This window comes from Micromesistius poutassou (assembly GCF_964030765.1).
Source record: "Micromesistius poutassou genome assembly, chromosome: 14".
Classification (NCBI taxonomy): domain Eukaryota; kingdom Metazoa; phylum Chordata; class Actinopteri; order Gadiformes; family Gadidae; genus Micromesistius; species Micromesistius poutassou.
The window spans coordinates 16,795,551-16,817,297 of record NC_140284.1 but is presented as its reverse complement, the minus strand read 5'-3'; the positions used below and the strand labels follow the sequence as shown (position 1 = coordinate 16,817,297).

The window sequence follows — 21,747 nt, the reverse complement described above, 5'->3', positions numbered from 1 at the left end:
GTCCATACTGGCCCCCCCCCCCGCACCGCGATTAACCGCGAGCCACCGGTGTTCCTCCAGGTTAAAGGACGGGCGCTCGGCCAACAGCCGCCAGAGCAGCTCGGAGAACGAGCCAAAGTACGGAGACCCGCGGCCGTGGAGCAGCACGGACTCGGACAGCTCCAACCGCAACCTCAGGCCGGCCATGACCAAGGCCAGCAGCTTCAGCGGCATCTCGGTGCTGCTGCGGGGGGACAGCTCCGCCAGCAGCAAGAGCATGGGCCGCCTCTCCAAGACCGGTGAGCACACACACCACGCACGCACACACACCACCCAGAGCCTCAGGGACGCACGCACGCACACACGCACACACCACGCACGCACACCACCCAGAGCCTCAGGGACACACACACACACACACACACACACACACACACACACACACACACACACACACACACACACACACACACACACACACACACACACACACACACACACACACACACACACACACACACACACACACACACACACACACCACCCAGCGCTCAGAGCCTCAGGGACACACACACACACACACACACACACACACACACACACACACACACACACACACACACACACACACGGGGGCAGGACCGTGTAAAGTCTCGTGGCCAATCAGAAAGAGTGATGGCTGTGGTCATGGTTTCAACACGGTGGGGGCTGTCAGTGAGGTTCATATATTTTTTTTTTTTGTCGGGCTGCTAGTAATAAAAAAAGAACCATTAAGAAATGTAGATATTCGGCGAGCTCATGCAGAAAACTGTCTTGAATGCATGGCAATTAATTGTACAAGCCATGGTTTAATGTGGGCTGTTGCTGAGACTGAAACATTTTTTTTCCGATTGACCATCTCACTTCAGAAAGCTTAAAGATGCCGCTGCCGACTTGAGCGGGCTTGATGAAAACGTTTGCTACTCGGCACGCAGAGAATGACAAACGTTTGTCAAAAACATGTTTCACTGCCCGCCCCAGACACCCACACACATTCCACTCCAACGGCTCGGCTGCTCGCGCCTCACTCCCCACCGCTCGGGACGGGCCCGAGAGGTGCCGGTCCAGAGTCAACTGCATCTGCCAAAGCCAAAGCCTGTGGTCCTGGCCCTTTGTTGTCGCCACACCATATTGTTTGTGTTTTGCATTTATTTATTTATTCCATTTATTTGAGTTGTTGGAATCGATGCGTTGCTGCGTACGAGCACAAGCAGGGGATTGCAGGCGGGGGGGGAGAGAACAAAATGAAAGCCATGCATTTTTAATCTTGCCCGGCCTGCATCGCATCAAATTCGATTTTCTTTTTTTTTTTTTTTTCGGTTTGCTTTACTGGGCTCAAGATCACGACATTGACGTAGCGCTTCTCTTGCTCACGGGCACCTGCCCGTAGCGGGCGCGCCCACCCCGGCGCCCCCCCGCCACCCCCCCCCCCACTCTGCTTTTGGCGCACTCGCTCACCCTGGCATTTGATTTCCCTTTCCTGTTATATAAAACACTTTTCTCGTTTCATTTCACCGCTGTTGCTACCCACTCCGAAAGCTGCTGGGCTCCACGTTGACTCCGTTATGTTCACAAAGCCAGCTTAAAGGCCGGTGAAACGTGAGCCGTCCGTTACGTTCCACGGGTGACTTGAAACGGCTGCAGTGTCGTCGTCCCCTCCCTAAGGAAAAACATTGTTTTGCCAACGCAAACAATGTATTTTTATTCACCCATCAAGAGAGTCCCGATATCCCACATCCTATCAAATTACCTTTTCATTGTCCCGTTCGGTAAACAAGCGGGAGCACGTGGCCTGACCACGGCGCGGCGTCTGAGAGACGCGGGGAAACGGCTCCGCTGGCCGCTAATGGAAAGGATGACATCCCATGTCAAGCTAGTGACATCATTATGCTCCCAGACCCGCTTTATGGCAGCAGCTCTCCCATGGGTAATTACCATAGATAATTAGATATAATTCATTATAATTAGATTTATAAATTCCGCGTTGATATTTGACCTCAATGTGGCGCACAAGGCTCCCGACCGCAGTCGCGTCGCCGCTTCCACCAGCCTCTCTTCCTTCTCACCGTATCGGCAGCCATCGACTGCATCGACCTTCACGCCATTTCCACCCACCCCTACCTACTCCCCTGCATGCTCGCCCCCCCCCCCATCCCATCCCTCTTAAAGCACCAGGTCTCTGCTCTGCACCGGAGGTTTAAGGCCTTCCTTCTCCTCCCCTCCCCTCCTCCTCCTCCTCCTTCTCCCCCAGGTTCCGAGTCGTCTAGTAGCATAGGCTCCTCTACGGGATCGCTCTCCCGCTCCCAGCCGCCTGGCCCGGCCCCTCCGCCGCCGCCGCCGCCGCCACCGCCGCCGCCCAGCCAGCCGGCGGGGCGCGGGGCGGCGCCGGTGGCCTACCCGCTCCTCTGCACTAGTAGCTCCATGTCGTATGAGGCAGGCCGGAGCGGAGCAGTGGCGGCAGCCGCCGCCGCCGCCGTCGTGACCGCACCGCCTCCTCCTCTGCCTCTTCCTCTTCCTCCTCTTCCTCCTCTTCCACCACCGACGCAGCCGCCGTCGCTACCGACCTCCACCACTAACACTACTAGCTACTATTTGCTTCCGCTGGAAGCCGCAGGGATCCCCCCAGGCAGCATCCTCGTCAACCCACACACAGGTTGGTAACCTTTGACCCCCCCCCAGGTCGACTTGCCCACCCCTCCTCTGTTGTCGGCATTGCCTTTGGAGGGGTCGGTTTCTCTCTTCGACTGCATGCGCTGTGTGTGTGTGTGTGTGTGTGTGTGTGTGTGTTTTGTAGTAGTGTGTGTGTTTTTCAGTTTCTTTTAACCTTCAAACTAACCGTACTCACATTGCTATGGTAATTTCACCTCGAGCACAACTCTTGCTGTTTTTTCTTCTTTTTTTATCGGCTCTGGAGGAAATAAATCCTCTGAACGAACGTGGCCGTGGTTGAGGGTGTATTTTTTATTTTTTTTTTGGTTTTCCCCGGCAACTAAATTGCGGGGTCCATTCAGGAGAGCACCTGAGCATCATGCATTATTAATGCGCAAGTTCTAAGCCATTAAGTCATGAGTCTTTTCTCTCCCGAGTAAAATAATTAAAAGTAGTTGTGCCGCTTTGATTGCCCTTTTTCAGGAAAAAAAAAAAGACAGAGCAACGCGCGTCTCTGCTCGGCAAATCCTTCCAAATCCACACGGAGGTCTTCGTCTAATGATGAGCCTTACATGCAAATGAGATCCCACACCTCCCCCGTCTCGTCTCTCCCCGCGCTCTCTCTCTCTCCCGCCCGCCCCGCCCCCCCCCCCACCCCCCCAGCCGCCGTGGATCGCCTCGGTCGGCACTTTGAAAAATGATAGCCGTCTAGCAAGATCAATATAGCCGGCGACGGCCCAAACACATTCCGCTGAGGGTCGCTAGGACACAAATGATGAAGCCGTACTGTACACCTAATTGAATATAGAGGAGGAATTGACGGCGTGGCCCCTTCAGACGCCTAATGTATTCCTCCTTAGCGCTGTGCACCTTTTTAAATATGCACGGCCCTGATAAGGCCGGCCTGCATGGGCTGGCGCTAATGCGATTTTTTTCTTTCCCTTTTTTTTTTTTTCCTTTGGAAGTCAACCAGGGTGTGAAAGTGCTTATTGACCTTTCGTAAGGAGTCTGCAAATAGGAACTCCTTATAGCGCGCCACAAATCCCCCTCTCCCCCCCCCTCCCTCCCCCCCAGAGTTAATTTTACTACCTGGGGGTGCACAAACCGACAACGACAAGGTGTTTTTTCTGGGTCATCGGGATGTCGTCGTGAGGAGCAGAGGCTCAGACTGGAAGTAACGTTTTTATTACATTACCCCCTCCCCCCCCCCCCCCCCCCCCCCCGAGTGCAAACACTCAGCGCTCCTCTTGCGATGCGTTTGCGCGTGGCAGGCCGGCGTAGATTAGAACGTCCCGGAGCCTGGGGATGTGTGATGTGAGTGCCCGGGCGCCGTCGCCGGCGGGGCGGGGTCGGCACGGCCTTGTGGATTCTCGACAGCGTCTGCCGTTGATCCCTCGCCTCGCCGCTAACGGGGAACACGGAAAAGGAGCCCGGCAGAATGCTAATGGCACACCGGCGCGCGGATAAATGGGCGTTAATTACTTCCTGTCAAGCGCACTCCTATTCTTTCGCCGCCGCCGCGCCGACAGAAAGATATCTTTTCCAAAGCGTCTGCTCGCTGTCCGCCTACGGCTCCTTGTGAACATTTCGCGGATTTCACGCATGAATGGATTCATGAAATATCGGCACAGGAAATTCGTAAGAGGACTAGGCGTATTATTTTTCATTAGCAATTCAGATAATAATCCCCCAGTCAGACGGGGGAGGGAGGGAGGAATTACATTACATGTTGACTAAAAATGACTTTAACAAGTCTTAAGCTGGATCTTTCATGGTTCTCACGCCCAAATGTTCCTGGTCTGTATTGCCTCTCGTATTCCAGGCTTCGACAAACGTAAATATTAACTCTGAAGGCTTCCGCAGAAGTGCGGCGCGGCCCCGTCGCGCTCTCAACCGCTTCAGGGAAACACGAGCTAAGGCGGGCACAGCTAATGCGAACCCCAATTGCCGAACTATTACGGCAACGACGACTCTGCAGATGCAACGCGGTACATTTGCTGCCTTGATGGCGCTGGCTTCATTTGGTTACAGTGGGTGACGGTCCCCGTTAGATTTGGTGCACAATTGGCGCGGATGCGTCGTTTTGTTTTTCCCGCTTCAATACACTTTTTGTTTTTGAGGTCCTGATGGGATTTACAATTATTACCACGTTAAGATAAGACTAACTCAGAGTTGAGTGTATATATCAGAGTTTAAAAGAAAATCATGATTCGATTTTAGGAACTTGATCAAATCTCCCCATCGACTCGGGCACACGGCTGCATGAGGAAGCCAAGTTCTGCAGCAAAGCCCATCCGTAAATAGATTCCAACGCACTCGCAGGACGGACGCTAAGTCCGAATTTTGATATTGAATCACGACCGCGCCGGGTCCCTATTTATTCATGTATGCAGCCTTTAACCAAAGGCTGATTCATTTTTCGACTTTTAAGCCATTGTCCCCCCTCTGTCCCCCCTCTCTCCCCCCCCCCCCTCTCTCCCTCCCTCTCCTCTCTTCAGGCCAGCCCTTTGTCAACCCAGACGGCACGGCGGTGGTGTACAACCCTGGCCTGGCCTCCCAGCAGGGAAGGAGTCAGCAGTCCCACCCCCCTCCGCCACCCCCCTCTGCCCAGCCCGGCCCCCACCAGCACCAGCCGGCCAACCACCTCCTCTCCCAGGTCCGCCCCACATCGCCACATCACACACATCCAATGACTGGATCTGGATCTGGATGTGGATGTTGCACAGCAATGCACATACAAGCGCACACACACACACACGCACACGTTCATCCTTTCACCACCGCCACAGTGTTTGCGTCTAGTCATTTGAAACCCCCTCAACTTACTTTATCCGTTGTTGTATTTATTTTTCCATTTAGTTAGGGGTGTAGCGGTTGGCCTTCATTAAAGTTAACGGCGGGACTGGGGATTGAGTCGACCCCTCTGTTGCCACACAGCCCACGGGGCAGAACAGAAGGCCAGGGCTCTCGGGGGGGGTGGGGGGGGGGGGGGGGGGGGGGAAGTGATTCCCTCGTGATTACTGGGGAGACGAGTGCGCCGTCGAGTTCAGAGGGACGCGGGCTGATGAGCTCCATGCAGATTAGAGCGCTTTTGCACCAGCCGACGACGATTTTCATTATTGCTGATTGAAAAATGTTTCCACTGAGGAGGGACTTTTCTCTTCATTAACATCTTCTGTGTTTCACATATTTGCTCTTTGCCCGTGCCTTTTATACTTCTTGTCTCTACCAATATCCCTTCCTCTGCTTGCTCCACGAGGACATTCAGCTCTTTGTCTTTAAAATCTTTAAATGTTTAATTTACTGAGACATGATCCATATCCCGTCTATTACTAAACCACCCATTGCCTGCGCCCCCCTCCCCTTCTTCCACTCTGGTCCTCTTCTAAAAATAAATCTTTGCTCCTCTCTCTCTTTGTGTGTGTGTGTGTGCGTGCGTGTGTGTGTGTGTGTGCGCGTGTGTGTGTGTGTGCGTGCGTGTTTTCGTTCTCTCAGTCGCTCCGGTCCTTCCAGCCCTCCGCTCAGCCTGTCCAGTACTCGACGGTCTCTTACACACCGCAGCTCCTCTCCGTCTCCCCTAACCAACCATACACTGTGGTACCTGCCTCTCTTCTTCTCTCTCCTCCTCCTCTTCCTCTGTGGTGCCCCCCCCGTCCCCCCCCTCCTTCTGGCACCTCCTCGTCTTTTGTCTCCTTGTCTTCCTGTGGTCGAGCGTCCCTCAGTGGGTGTCGATGGTCGACTCACGGAATATTGAAAATATATTATGATCATGGTCAAATACTTTGGTCATGGTCAAAAACAATTATTCGCCGAAGGCAAAGTCAATAGTGTTGAATAACCTCCCCACTATTCCCCACTCTTCACAGAGCCTGAGGTGAGTAATTGTTTTAGTATATCCTACACGTGAACACGTGTAGTAAAAAATAAACAAGATAACACTTTTTGCCAGGATTTTTTGTTTTTATTAGCGGTTAATTTGTTTTTATTAGCGTGACGAGACGACCGTCACGCGCGCAAATACAATATCCCGAGTCTGAGATCTCAATCACGGGATATCGCCCGATATCCCGAGATGGCGAACCAATCAAATTGCGCCATCTCAGGAGGTTCACGTGTAGCATATACTAAACCATAATATCATTTGTCGATGACGTTCAGTCTAACGTGCGAGTTGGGTTCTCTAGAAGTGTTTGGTATTATTATTTTTTTGTCAGACTAAAGATTAGAGCAGTTACTGAGCGTCTATTCCCACCGGACCACAAAACGGCGTCTCCTGGCGATGCACAGTTTTGTCGACTTGACGCTAACGGGGGGGAAGATAAGCCGTTCTTTAACCGTTGTTCCCCCTGTCCCGTTACCGCCCGCCTCGCGTCTCCCTGGGCGCCGGGTGTCATTCATCGCGCGTGATCGATGCGTTCTCATCGGGTCTGAAGACGTATCAAGGGGTTGTCTTTGTTTGTACGGAGTGTGTCTCCCGCCGTGCCGGGGGCCCGAGAGGGGTTCGCTTCCCAGGCACTGCGCCCCGCCAACTGGGATCGGGTTGTATAATTTGACATGGATTATGATGGATGACTCGTAACTGGAAAACCAGGGGCGGTAGGTGGGGGGGGTTCTCTCTGGCAACACAAACACAATAAATTCTGTCAGCCGGATCATTAAATCCATAATATGACATCAGTATCAATTTTGGAAATGTGATGAAATTTAGATTGAGAGAGATTCGATTTTCGTTTTTTGTTTTTATTGAGGTGTTGAATTTACCTACCCCCCTCGTCTACAATGTTAGCTTCAAAAGGCATCTCAAAAGCAGAAGAGTGAAGCGTGGAGGCTGATGTGGTCGAGTCGAGCCGTCGATACATGAGTGATGGCGTCGTTATGAATGGGTCGGGCTGCCCTTTTACCCGCGTGATGGCAATCTGCCGCGCCGCCGCCCCCCCGTCACTGTCGCCGTCCCCTTGAACCTCTGATGAGGGCTTTAAATTTGTAGAAGGCACTTATGAATAATTAATCCGGCGGCAGATGTTAAATTGAATATTTCTCTGAATAGATTCGCTGATATTCCCAAAACGGCGCATCCGCCGTACCCCAATGACAAACGTAAACCGCCGTGTAAAAATACCCATCCCCCCCCCCCACCCCCACCCCCACCCCTTGTCCCATCAGAGGGGAAATCATTTATTCAAATCGTTCATCTGTTGCAACAACGCCAGCATGTCATTGGGTCCTTTCTGATGCTTGTTGTCTCTCTGCTCCCTCTCTCTCTCTCTCTCTTCCTCCCTCTCTCTCCATCTCACTGGGGCCCCCCCTGCAGCAAGACAACCTGGGGGCCCAGTTCGGCCACATGGGACTGGGCCGCCAGCCGTCGAGCGAGAGCCGGGAGCCCCACACTGCCATGTACCCCACCTCCGTGGTGCTCCAGGCCCCCCCGCCGCAGCAGCAGCCGCCGCCGCCAGCAGGCTACATGGTGGCCCCGCCCCCAGGGCAGTCTGTGGCGGGCCCCGCCTACGCCAACCCCGCCCCCCAGGCCGTCAACCAGCCCTCCATGCAGCAGCAGCAGCAAGCCTACATGCAACAACCCATGCAGCAGGTAGGCACGTCGTCTGTCCGCACGCCCCCCCCACCACGTAACCATGACGACCCGACGACGGCGTAACCGCTAGCCGTTCCGCGTGGTGCTTTACGTGTTTTCTCTTGTTCGTTCCCGTACGTGATTTCCGTACGTGTCTGTGAAATGTTTTGCGGTTCAGATGTTGCTGGCTGCTTTGTTTTGTTTCCATAAATCCTCACCCGTCGATTTTTGTGGGAGCTGAGCAGTTAACATCTGAAATGCTTGTTGCAACGCTAAATCGGGTCTCTCTATTTCACGAACCACTGGTTCAATAAAAGAAGTAATTGGCAATCTTACCTATGAAAACTTAATGCGGGGGTACCTGTGTTAAGATAATCGACCAGATTAAGTAACAGACCATTTTCTTTGTTCGTTGTCAAGTTGGCGACCCGTGGATCTTGTGATTTTATTAAAATTTTTACTGATTATATTCCCCTCTCATTTGCTAAAAACCCAACCACAAAAGCTAGGTTGGGAGTCCTTATCAACCGCCCACGTTCTCCAAGCGCAGAGAAAGCAGGGTGGTCCAGCGGGACTCTGCTGACATCGGGGCGTCCCACGGGCGCTTTGACCCCCCCCCCCCCCTGCTCACACCTCCCTCCCTCCCTCCTTATCTCCTCAGATGCCGGCCTGCTACTGTGCGCCAGGACAGTACCCTCTCTCCAGCCAGCAGTACCGGCCGGTGGGCACGGTGCAGTACAGCGGCCCCCACAGCCAGACCATCGCCCCCCCCACCCAGCAGACAGGTAATTACCCCGGGGGTAGTAATCTGAGACACCCAGACTCCCCTCGGCCCCCCCCCCCCCCCCCCACACACTGACTTTAAATGGGTGTTTAATTTCCTTCCTTGGCGGGGAGCTATTTGTCTATTTCCGTGACCTTGTGGGCCACATTAGCTTCTTCCTTGGTGAACGTCGTCCGTCGCCCCATCTTGTTTGTTCCCTCTGCCCCCCCCCCCCCCCCCCGCCGTCCTCTCCCCGCCTGGTGTTTACGTTGTGTTGTTTTGGTCTGATCTTCTTTGTTTGTTTGTTGGGGAGGCTCTCATCAGCCCCGCCGTGTCTGCTGCGGTTATCTGTCCCCGCGGCAGCCCCCACAAACGGGCCCCCTCTCGGGGCCCCAAGGCGGGGGGCCCCAAGGCGCGGTGCACGGGGCTAATTACACCGGTGCCGCACTCCTCTCCCCCCGTGCCACTATCTCGCCCGTGCGCATAATAGCCCCCCCCCTTCCCCCTGACACGACGGGCATTGTTTCCTCGCTGCCTACCGCTGCTCTTTACTCAGGAGGACGGACACGCCGTCGGGGGGGGGAACGGGGACGGAAGTGTCTCTGGTGCTTTTTAAAATGTTGTCCCTTTCCGTGGTGGAAGCGGCCGCGAGCTGCGGGGGTCTGCAGTGTCCTTGCCGCCCACTGAGTGTTTTCAGGTGGTCCACATGAGAGTCTGGGGACGGGACCGGGGCGCTGTCTGAGAGGGCCTACGATTCTCACAGTGAACCGGTCTCTTTTCCCGCCCCTCCTCCTCCTCCTCCTGCTCCTGCTGCTGCTGCTCTCCTCCTCCTCAGAGCGTACGCTCTCCCGGACGGCAGAAGATCCTTCCGTCTCCCGCCGAAACTGTTTTGCGTAATTTCAACGTCTGCCGTCGGTTAAAAAAAAAATGCATTTTGTGTGCACTGCGCGTTTGCTCTCATTTCCAATCTGGTGGCGTTATGATGCACGGTTGTAATAAAGGAGTCGCTCGCGGGTTTGAGTGTAGGATGTTATGCTGCACGGCACTTTTTTTGTGGCCAGGCTTCTCCCACGGGCCTTCAAAGAGACGGCTCAATGAGCACAGCGGTGCGTGGCTTTGAAGAAGAGGGCCGCACATGGGTTTTGTTTTGAAGGACACTAAGAATATGATGGGTGAGGGGGGGGGTAGGGGGTTACAGTTGGTTCAGCCGGGACGTGCACGACGGCGGGCTTCTTGAGCACGGGGTTGTGCACTGATGGATACAACTGTCAAGTGGGTCTGACCAAGGTTTGATTTTTTTTTTTTTTTTTCGTTTTGTTTGTGTGTCACCGCTCAATAACCCGCTGAGAGAATGTTTAATTCCATATAGGATTTGTGCCGGGTCCCTAAATGAAAGCGAGACAACGGACCTAAGAATAGCCCCGCCGCCGCCGGGCCCTGCAGAGGCCTCCCGGTTCCCTTTGTCCCTCTCCCCTCTCATCTCGGCTCAATTGATTGCCGTTCGCTCTCACCCAAAGCTGGGAGAAAATTGAAAATTGCCCACCAAGCCCCAGCCTCCGCACGCCGCCATCGGCCTGATTTTTAGTATTATTATTTATTTATTTTCACTTGTCCGTGCGGTTTTCCTTCTGCAGTTGGAAAGGGGATATTATTTCATATGTTTGTGTACGTATTGAATTTCTCCCCTCGTCGGTGCAGACACTGCCCGCTGGCTTTGACGCCGATATGTTGGCAATAGAAAAATGAAAAGCAAGAAAACATGTCGAATCCAACCGGAGCCAAGGATTCTTTATAATGTGATTTCACGTTATTGTGTTTCTCATTTATCATATTTTTCTATTTCGACGTTTTCTTGTGTTGAAAGAATAATACTTTGATGGTTGACTGCGTTCATCAAAGCCCTATCGCCGTTGGTTCCCTATACTGTTGTACTTGTTAAACTGTTGTGCTGCAGCTCACAGACGCCTCTTTCCCTTGCCCGTTCCCTTCCAGGTTACCAAACTGTGATGCCAAACCAAGCGCAGAGCTACCCACAGAGTATGATGGCTGTACAACAGTCACAGGGTCAAAACATGGTCAGCGGCCAGCACAGCAGTATGGGAAATCAGATGCAAAGCATGATGGTTCAGTTTCCCATGCAGTCTTATCAGGTGCGTGTTCCCTCACAGACGAGAAGGGGTTTTGTGTGCTTTTTGGTGTTATATTCCCCTCCTTAAAAGGAACCGATCATCAAGATATGCTGCTTGAGCCTGATTAGTTTGACCTCATTTGAATCCGGCATGTTTTGGGAATTCAGGAGTGCTTTTGATTTTTTTCCTCATTAAAATAAAAACGCTCCTACAGTTAGCTTGTTGTAACTTTCCCGTCTTTTAAAATAGGCAAATCCTTTCCTCGAGCTACAGCTGTGTGTGTGTGTGTGTGTGTGTGTGTGTGTGTTTGGCAGGTGTCCATGCCCCAGGGCTCCCAGGCTGTGCCCCAGCAGTCCTACCAGCAGCCCATCCTCATCCCCAGCCAGTCCAACCCGGGCCCCATGCCTGGCTCCGGGGTCCAGGTGTTCTACAGTGTTTTAACGCCCAGCCAACAGAACTCAATGGGGTACGCCGCCGCCGCCCTCAAGACGCTACAGACGGGGTTGTGACTAGGGATCGACCAATATAGATTTTTTTAGGACCGATGCCGATTTTTCAGCCTTAGCTGATGACATTTACGCCAATGATAGGGGGGATTTGGGGGATTTTCTTGAGCCAATATTTGGAGCCGATACTGCTTTTGCTCCCTCGATTTACATCATAAAAATGACACAATAATGATAACAAATGTTGCAAGTCTCAATTTAAAAGAACATTTATTGTCTGTCTGTCTGTAAATCATGCCGGGGTTAAAAAATATTAAAAATTGGCGAAAGCTCTTTAATATCGCAGCTTGTCCAGTCAAACAGAAACAGGCTGCTTTCAGAACAGGCTGCCACGGACAATACTTAAACCCTACCGTGATATGGCTTAGCGATGAATACAAATACAAAAAGCACTCACTTCTGCTGTAGGTTGAGATATAGGCGTGGCACCAGAACGATGGGCGGGCTTATAACATTTTGGCAGCTGTGTTAAAAGATACGCGGTGAGCGCGCTCGTTAGCTCGCGGCGCCCCGCCCCGCGCAGGTAGCGCTCGCTGTCAGAACGCAGACGCTCATTCACCACACCCATTTGTTCATTCTGTCGTAACCATGCAACATTGTGAGCTGCCGCAGCGCGACTGCATCCGGCACCAGCTGCTCCCCCCCCCCCACCCCCCCTTTTTTTTTTTTGTAGGCCACGCTCAGGATGATTAATAAGAGCAGATATCCAGCGAGTCTTAATATAACCGCCGCCGTCCCGTGTGGCGAGCAGCGCTCTGCCCCGCCATCCCTCACGCCGGCCCCCGCCGCACCGCCCGACGCCACGCTATCCCTCAAGGCGCCCCCGCCGACGCCCCCCGCCCCCGCCCCCCCATCCCCGGCAGCTGCCCGTGTGCCTCTGGGCTGACGCATCGCCGTTCGCCCGGCTCCCGGTGTCCTTATCGAATCAGCGCGCCGGAGCCTCGCCAAAGCCGCACATCTGAGGAGTGCGGCGGCTGCAATTTGGTTACCGGACGGGGGGGGGGGCGACGACGACGGCGGGGGGGGGGGGGGGTACGGGGGCGGCGGTGGAGATGTGTTATGATAAATGCCCATGGCCGTTGATTTGTTTTGAAAATTGGATCTACAGCCCCGCCCCACTCCCTCCACCGCCACCCAGGGATTTGCCCCCCCCCCCCGCCGCCTGCCGGGGATTTCTATGGTGGTCCTCATGCTGCGGGATGGCCTGGGTACCCCCCCCCCCCCCCCCTCGGCTAATTAAGCCGGTTTTTATCCCGCTTTATAAGAAGGAGTAAAACACGGTTCAAAAGAGTAACTTGTGTGCACATCCCACCTTCTGGCCAGGTGCAGGACCAATGAAGGGATATCAAGTGAAAGAAATGTAGCACTGCTGAAGCTCCCGTATTTATTCATTAAAAACTGAAGAAAAACAACTTGCCAGTCAAGCTGCTCATGCGTCTCTCTCGCTCTCTCTCGCTCTCTCTCCCCCCCAGCTCCTCCGTGGGGTTCCTGCCCCCTCCCGGCTCGGAGCAGATGCAGTTCCCGCGGGCCTCGTCGCCCTGCGGCCCCCAGCAGCAGCAGCACCCCACCCAGCAGTGCTCAGGTACTCAACCGCGGGGGCCCCCGGGCGCTCGCTCTCTGAACGGTTCGACGCCGGCCCCTGGCGCGCTCTCGTGTTGATCTGGTCCATCATGTCTCAAATCCGCATCCGTGTTATTTGGGTACTAAGGTGTGCCACACCTCCAGCACAGCAGATTATAAAAAAAAGGATCGTTTTGCTTGTCCAATTGAGAGGAGCTTGAGCACATGTCCAGTATAAGCCGAGCCCGGTCGATAGGCGACGGTCACTACGTCTTACAAGTGCCACGCGATGGTTAATGCTGGTGGCTTTTGAATTGAATGGGGTTTCCATGGGAGGGAATGCATAAGGTCATCCGTCTTTTCTTCTCCCTCCTCTAATTGTTTTTTTTTGTTTTTTTGGAACATATTGCGACTAGGGATGGCGCATGTTGAGACTAGCAGCGCCGCTGATGAATCCAACATTTAACAAAAGTGCACTGATGACTTAACTGTGTGTGTGTGTGTGTGTGTGTGTGTGTGTGTGTGTGTGGCGGCTCTTTTTTTGGCTTTTCCATGGCTGATGCCCTCTGGCCCCTTATTAAGCCTGTCTCGGCGGCGCTCTCCCCTCCCAAAGCAGAAGATCCTCTCCTCCAGCTCTGGAAATTAGATTTCACCAGACAAAAGGAGAGCCTGTCATCAAGAGAAATTACTTCACACCGAGATTCCTCGGCAAATCAAAATGGATTGACTATTCAAAGCTGGGGGGAGATGGGGCGAGCTAGATTCTCATCTCCCAAGCCAAGCCCAATAATACAAGGTGCAAACAAAGGAAAGGTAGTGATGTCGACGTCTCTGCCAGTGTGATCAGCTCTTCTTCTTCCGCTGCTGCTGCTGCTCCTCTGCCGTTGTCCCCCCAATCCCATTCCGGGTGAGGGTGTGTGAGTCAAAGAGGCCTTCAAGGCGCTAATTGAAATTGCTCTCCAGCCCTAACGATCTAATTATTGAACAGATATGGGGTGGTAATTAAAAAGTCATTCCTCGGCAGCTTTCTGCCCGGCCAGGTCCTTATTGAAGGAAACCGCCGGATCTCTGAATTCTAATTTGCTGCTTTTATGCCCCCCCCCGCCCCCGCCTTTCCTCGGCAGCTAATTATACCGTGGAGGCAAATGTTCCTTAGCAGGCCAAAATTGGATTGCTCTACCCAAGCAGGTGGTCAAAATGTTTTTAATTCCGTGCAGGGATTATCCAGCGGAGGAGTGGATTTCAAGGCGAACTCGCGTTTTTGAATGTTGGAACATTGGCCACCGTTTTCTCCCCGGCCGTCCGTCGTTTAGAGCTCTGTGTTGTCACTCACTCTCTGCCAACTCGGCGTCGAAGCATGCTTGATTGAAACAAAAAGTGTAGTCAATTACTCGCGTTTTTGGGGGGGGTTTTCCTTGACTTTCCAGATGATTACTTGACTCTCTTGGCATCCGTTTTGTTCACGTTTCACTAATTTGAGTGGTGAATTTGTACTCAAACATAAAAGCTGTCTTCCCAAACGGCCGTCCCATTATTCACACTGGGAACAGAGCAGACGTGTTGGGAATAACATAGCTGGAGGGGCCCTGTGCAGTCAACACCTTCCTAAAATATGGAAAAACACAAAATGGTAAAAGCTCTTTAGCCCGCTGTTCAAATGGAAGTTTAAGTTCTCTGATGACAGACACGGTGTCTGGAGAGGACGCCACCGCGCGCCTCAACAAAGAAGCGCGTTAAAAGCAGCGGTATAATAACGGGCTCGTTACCCGGCCACTGAATGCAATTCCCGGGTCCGGGCGACCTTCAAGCTAAAGTGCCAAGGCTGTTTTTAGTCTGGTGCCGATCAACGTGCTTATCTTTGCGATAAGATGGTGTGCGTTGCTGTAATATTCTCGCGGTGCACCTCTTCCTCAAATCATTCCGAGATTCAGGCAGACTGGCACGTACGCGTTGGTCACCCGTCCTCATTCAGTGTGCACGTCATAAAAGGACCGATAAAATAATCCAACGTTGGAATCTTCTCTTCTATTGGAATATTTGCTAGTGGTCACCCATGTTTCCAGTCATTAGAAATAAATTGTACTTACTTACCTGGCGGTGTCTTTAACCGGTTTTAACCAGCGTTTTTAACCCCACCCCCAACCCCCCCCCCCACAGGTGTCCCCCCTCCCCCGGGCGGAGGCATGGTGATGATGCAGCTGACCCTCCCCCACGGCCAGCAGCCCCGCCCCCACTCCCCCCCCCAGTGGAAGCACCACAAGTACTACAGCCTGGACCACCAGAGGCTGCCCAAGTCCGCAGAGCTCTCGTCCCTGGACACCTCCCAGGTGAGCTCCTCCTCCTCCTCCTCCTCCTCCTCCTCCTCCTCCTCCTCCTCCTCCTCCTCCTCCTCCTCCTCCTCCTCCTCCTCCTCCTCCTCCTCCTCCTCCTCCTCCTCCGCCGTCGTTTTTTTTAACCGGCATGTTCCATTCAAAGAATATACAATTCAAAGAACTTTATTCTTCCGTCAGGAACTTCACATGTGGAGGAGCAGCAGGGTGTGTCCATGCCCGACAGTACATACAATAAACACACACACACACACACACACACACACACACACACACACACACATACCTCCATAGCAATGAAGGGGCAATGAATAATAGTTCAGTTCATAAAGAGTCCAAGGTGTTAAAAAAGGGCCACAAACACGCACGCAAATATTGCTCTTCATAGCAACACTTTGACGAATGATTTAGCTTTAGAGTGAAGAGAGTTGAAGCGCTTAACCAAACCAACTGACCACGTGCTGAATTTGAACCCCAGAGCAGTCCCCAGCTGGGCAGCCCCGCCACCTCGCCCGCCCAGTCGCCCACGCCCACCCACCTGACCAATGTGAAGAACCTCCGTCCTGGTCTGTCCTCCGCCCCGCTGCTGCCACAGTTCTCCCGACCCTTCCTGCCCGGCCACGGTAAGACCCGTCCACACGGTCTGTAGGAGTACCCTGCATCGTCACCTCCCCCCACCCCCCCAGTTAAAGCGTGTGTGTCCGCCCCGCTGGCAGCTAACTGTGTGGGTCCATGTCTTAGGTGATACGCGGTACCCCCTGCTCGGGCAGCCCCTGCAGTACAACCCACAGATCCGTCCCCCTCTCCTCCACGCTCCCCCCATGATGCCGGGTCACCAGGTGAGTGGACCCCGAGCAGCCTGTGGACTTGCTCTGTTAACCACTAGGGCAGTAACGATGCACAAAAGTCACGTTTCGGTACGTACCTCGGTTTTTAAGTCACGTTTCGGTACGTACCTCGGTTTTTAAGTCACGTTTCGGTATGTTTTTTCGGTACAGCAGGGTTAAAAGAAACCAAACCTTTATTTTTTTATTAAACAATTTTTGGGGGGATTTGAGTTGATTTTGAGTTATTAAATTGTATCAAACAAATGCCTTACACACATGTAAATACATCAAATACAATTGAGGATAAAAACACAATAAAGTCCAGGACTGTTACGAAACACTGGTCACACCCCGGACCGAATAACATATAGGCTGGAGATCAAGGCCTGCGTTGGAAAACATATTATTGCAAAACGTTTTATTTTCAGACACCGCTTTGCACATATGGTGGGACGGTTATTAAATCAACGAAAGGAAAGATAACAAAACTGAAAGAAAACCCTAACTAACCCTAACTCTGGGGGACCAAACGGTCCTACTCCCGACCAGAAATAAATGGGATGTGAATCAGCCGGGACCTTCTACCTACTCTGCTCTAACCTAAAAACGTGAAAACAACCATCGCCAACCACCAGCGCATAAAGTAAGGTAAAAGCAATAATGTTCCCACATGGGAAAAAATGGTGCTTGACGGCAAATTGCAAATACACAAAACTTATTGACACACAAACGCTCGGTGCTGGCGTGGCACCGCGTGGGAATTCCTGGTGTAGCGACGAGGAAACGGTATGTGTGCGGGATCAAATCTGCCAGCCGTCTGGGCAGGCGTGCATTTATAGCCGACGCCACGCCCCCAATCTGTTCGCGGCGGGAACAACCAGCCTGTAGGGAAACAGAGCGCAGAACGGCGCAGCTGCGCAAAGTATCACATTTGCCCCTATAACAACGTAACATCCCCTTTTTTGGATTTGAGTTGATTTTGAGTTATTAAATTGTATCAAACAAATGCCTTACACGCATGTAAATACATCAAATACAATTGAGGATAATAACACAATAAAGTCCAGGACTTATTTCCATTGTGGTCCTCAACACAAAACATCAGGACAAGACAAGACTCTCAGAGTGTGTGATAATAAAAAAAGATTTTTTCTTAAATAATGAAAAAAATGAAACGTGCATCAAACCATTAGACCCGTACCGAAATCTTTTGGTACGAATACACATATCGTTACACCCCTAGTAACCACTCTGAGACGTCCTTGTGATTCCGTTCGGTCCAAACCATTGCTAAAGATCACGTCCAAATGGGCTGAGAGAAGGACCGGCGCGGGCCAATGACTGCGCTGTTCCCGTATGTGACTCTGCCCCTTCCGCTCTCAGGTACCAATGGGAATGAGGCATGGCGGTGGCCGTGGGAGGAAGCCGCCAAGGAAAGCTCTGTCCACCGATCTCAGTGTAAGTAAATCCCCAGTCTCATGAATTCAAAAAATAATAATCAGAAATCAAATGGAGGTCATGTCGAGGTCGTGCTACATTGCTTTAATGTTGTCCTGAAAAAAAAAGGTATCCTGTTTTTCGGTGAATAATGATCAAATCCCGATAGGGATCATCCGTAGAGCTCACCTTGTTGTTCGGTGTCCTTCAGACGCGGCGATGATAAGACGATGATAAGACGATGATAAACGTTTTGGCGAGATGGCGCCGTTATATGGCGACATAGTGCCGCTCTGTTTGTCATTATGTTTGTTACTCTGTGTTCGTGTGGATTATGTTTTTGTTCTAGGTCTTGTTTTGTGGGTCTTTGTTTCGTAGTGTCATGGGCACACTGAAACAAATCCCTAGCAACGTGTACAGAGTTCTATGGCGATAAACTATTGAATCTAGACCATAAACGGACAGAATAAATGGCGTCCCGGTTTCTGTGTGACCCTGAGGAGTGTGGCCCTCTCCTCCCCTCTCCTCCAGTGAGCCTCCGCGTCCTGGAGGTGACCGAGCTGCCGCCGACACCAGGTGGGTGCCGGAGCGAGGGGGGGGGGCCCCCCCCAGGACCCCTAGGCCCCACGCCGCCGCCACCGCCACCATCACCACCACCACCACCACCACCACCACCACCAGGAATGTCGGCAAAGGGACCGGTGGTGACCGCCATGAATCCACCCCTCACGTCTCCCCCAAGTCCCCCGCACTCAGACTCGCTACGAGCAGGGCTCCTGGCTCAGCTGGCGGACCGCCCCCCCCACCCCCCCCCCCCACACACACACAAGGGGGCGCTGTTCGCTGTTGTTGTTGTTGTTGGTTGTTGCAGCGGAACGGCAGCGACCATCAACAGACCTCTGGCTTTAAAAACAAACAAACAAACCTTTTTAAGGACAGTCGCGCCCCCCCGCCCACTCGGCCCATGCCCCCCCCCCCCCCCCCGGTAGCGCGGCTCCACAGGGGCCCCTCCCAGCATCCTTTGCGCTCCTCCTCGTTGGTTTGTCGTAGGACGGGTTTGTTTTTACACTTGATTTGTAGACTCTTTTTTGGGGGAATGTTTTGTCTTTGTAGATCTGCGCAAAAAAATCCATGGACATGAAAACAAAGCTGAAAATGCACCAATATTCTGCTCCCCGGCCCCCGGCCTCGCCCCCCCCCCCCCCCAAAAAAAAAAACCCCAACGATGAGGTTAATATATTTCTAATTGAAACGGCTTTCTGCCCTTGTCGAAGAAAGCAGTCGAACATATCAAAAGGCAAGTCTGGTTTTATTTCCCCCTTTCCTTTGTTTTTCCTTTTTAAAAATTGTTTCGTTTTTTTTTTTTGTTTGTTTTTTTGTTTGCTTTCTAAAATTATATTTTTGAATTGGAGCCGAGGCTCGGTTCAACGGCGGCGCCCCCCGAAACGCCCGTCCTCTTCTGGAGTGTCTCTGCTGCCGCTCTCACACTCTGCTGTCGCTCTAAGCTAAGCTCCACCAAAGCCTTCCCATCTCCCCAAGCCCAAACCCACAGGTGTGTGTGGGCGAGGGGCAGGGTATCCAAGTAGGACCCTCACCCATACAACACACACAACACACACACACACACACACACACACACACACACACACACACACACACACACACACACGCACACGCGCCCCCTCTCTGCTACACAATGGGTCTACTGTCGTGCCTTCTTTCCCGAGTCTACTGCTTTACTCTCCACATAGACACACACGCAAAGGAAGACACCTGTCTGTGTATGTAAAAGACCCGTTTATTGTAAATAATTTATATAGTAGCTGAAGAATCCAATCACAGGCAACATTATACGTGTTGGTCACAGGCACAGGTGAGAATGACGATGGCTTTTTGGTTTGCTTCCTAGCCCTGGTTTTTAATTTAATTCAACAAAAAGTTCAACACATAGGGAAAGAAAATGACACTCCACCACCCGACGTTTTATCTTGGCAAACCTCCGCTTTCCAATCTTTCCCACCCGCCTCTCGTCTTTCCCCGGTACACGGCCGATAGTGTCACATCTGTCACCAGAAGGTCTTGCAGTCAACCTACTGGGTCACTGGAAAAGAAAAACATTTGCACATTTATACAACTGAATATATCTATATATCTATACATATACATATCTTAAGATACATTTATCTATAGATATCTATATTTATAGATATCTCACTTTCCTTTGTTCATTTTGTTTCGCTCAAAGAAAATGTGTGGATTCTGAAAGGCTCTTCAATGCTGGTGCAAGTCATTTTTATTTCAGTTTGAAAACCAATAAATGTTTACACCAAATGATGTGTTTTTTCCCAGACCAGGAAGGCCTTTCCAAAAGTCTCTCGCGAGAGTTCCAGTTATATTTGTCAAAATCAAGTGCAAAGTTTTCTGTTTGATGTTTATCTGCGATTAAAATGTATTTTCATCAACACAACGAAACACTACCCGCTGAATGTCTGCTGATATGCCAAGTGCTTGGTTCTCTAATGAAGATGTGCGCCTTCGTGTGCCAATATGAGAGTGTTGCCTAAATTAGTCGAGTGTGCACAATTCATCTCCATTCCCGTTTTATGGGGTTATGTGGCTGCTACATTAACCTCCCACTAGCCTAATCTGGTGAAACGGCGAGGTGCCCTCCATGGTCATATCTTTGTCTCCAATACCGTCAAAGCAATTTGGCACGAGGAAAAAAAAAACATCCGCCCGTGGGCCCTCGCGCGGAGCCCGGAGGAGTGTCTGCGCGAGGCAGAAAGTGGTGAAAACGGATCAAATGAGCCGCTCCCCTCGAGGCGCGGGGCTCGTGTCCGCCCGAGTAACGGAAGGCGTTATTCCACCCAGAGCGGGAGATTATTAATGCGTAATTAGGTTAACATCTGGACGGTCACGCGGCTACGCGTCAGCCCGGTGCAATTGAGCGACGGTGAGATTCCTCTGGTAAATGAGCCGTGGCTGGTTTGGTTATTATGGTCACCCTCCATTCCGACCGCCGCTTATTCTATTCTTCCACTTCATCCCCAAGACCGGCTGTCCTCCGCCCTAGGACTCCGGACAAACACATTAAAGCCGGAAACATACGCTATTAAAACAAGTCTTAATAGCGAATCTTTCCGTTGATTTAATGGAGATAAAGACGTCCTTTGGGCATCGACGGTAAGTAGCCCTGAACGCAAGACCCAGTGCGTGTGGAGGGAACTTCTCCAAGCACAGTAAGAGACGGTGCAGTTTGACCACAGCCGATAAATTGCAAGGTGGCCGATAGAGCCCAGAGAGCACCATACCAAGCAGACCGCTTTTCCTCCTCCATTCTCCATCACCCCACCCCGTGACCCGCAGGAGGTCCGACGTGGTCGCTCGTCTGAGGCTTGCCAACCTCTACCTGCCCCCCAGCTCCTTCCCGTCTCCATAGGCCCATAATATCGGCATGCCGGTGAGCACTTGCCGAGTTACACATGCAGACAGAAATATGCAGGCGAAATTGTACACGTTCCAACTGTATAAATCAAACCCACCTTGGTGTGGTGCTCAACCACGGCCGATATACATGTTTAGGGCAGGCCAATCCAGGGCTCGGCAACTTGCGGCTCTGGAGCCAAGTGTGGCTCCTCACCCCTCTGCAGCGGCTCCATGTAGCTTCGAACAAAAAACGTGAAATTAATAACTTTTTTTATTTCAAATGGAACACCTAATTTTGGAGATCAAGGTGATACTGTGACAGTAAAATTGCAAAATAACGTGTTTTATTTTGTCACCTAAAATAAACGCCACATCCTTCTCCCACACATTTCTTAAATTTCTATAGGCTATTGGATATTTTATCTGTAGTATAACTATATATAAAACGTTAGATGCTGTGTTATCTTAATTTTATGGGTCGAATAGTTTTTTGGCTCCAGATAAATGTTATTTGGTCGGGACCAGAAATGGGT

The 21,747-nt window shown here is 51.9% G+C and overlaps 1 protein-coding gene across 3 annotated transcripts in view; it reads left to right on the top strand.

Moving 5' to 3' along the window:
* LOC311358565 (R3H domain-containing protein 1-like) overlaps positions 1-20,244 on the top strand; it is a 28,117-nt gene extending 7,873 nt beyond the window's left edge. For 2 of the 3 annotated variants that reach the window (XM_084478642.1, XM_084478640.1), the window contains 13 exons: positions 61-278; positions 5,166-5,323; positions 6,163-6,264; positions 7,979-8,254; positions 8,898-9,021; positions 10,992-11,149; positions 11,443-11,594; positions 13,107-13,216; positions 15,352-15,521; positions 16,003-16,147; positions 16,266-16,363; positions 17,735-17,809; positions 18,320-20,244. In XM_084478642.1, coding sequence (XP_084334768.1) covers positions 61-278; positions 5,166-5,323; positions 6,163-6,264; positions 7,979-8,254; positions 8,898-9,021; positions 10,992-11,149; positions 11,443-11,594; positions 13,107-13,216; positions 15,352-15,521; positions 16,003-16,147; positions 16,266-16,363; positions 17,735-17,809; positions 18,320-18,322 — 1,789 coding nt within the window. In that variant the 3' untranslated portion in view covers positions 18,323-20,244. The remainder of the gene's footprint in view (positions 1-60; positions 279-5,165; positions 5,324-6,162; positions 6,265-7,978; positions 8,255-8,897; positions 9,022-10,991; positions 11,150-11,442; positions 11,595-13,106; positions 13,217-15,351; positions 15,522-16,002; positions 16,148-16,265; positions 16,364-17,734; positions 17,810-18,319) is intronic. The other variant, XM_084478641.1, reaches the window with a different exon arrangement.
* The last annotated feature ends 1,503 nt before the right edge of the window (positions 20,245-21,747 follow it).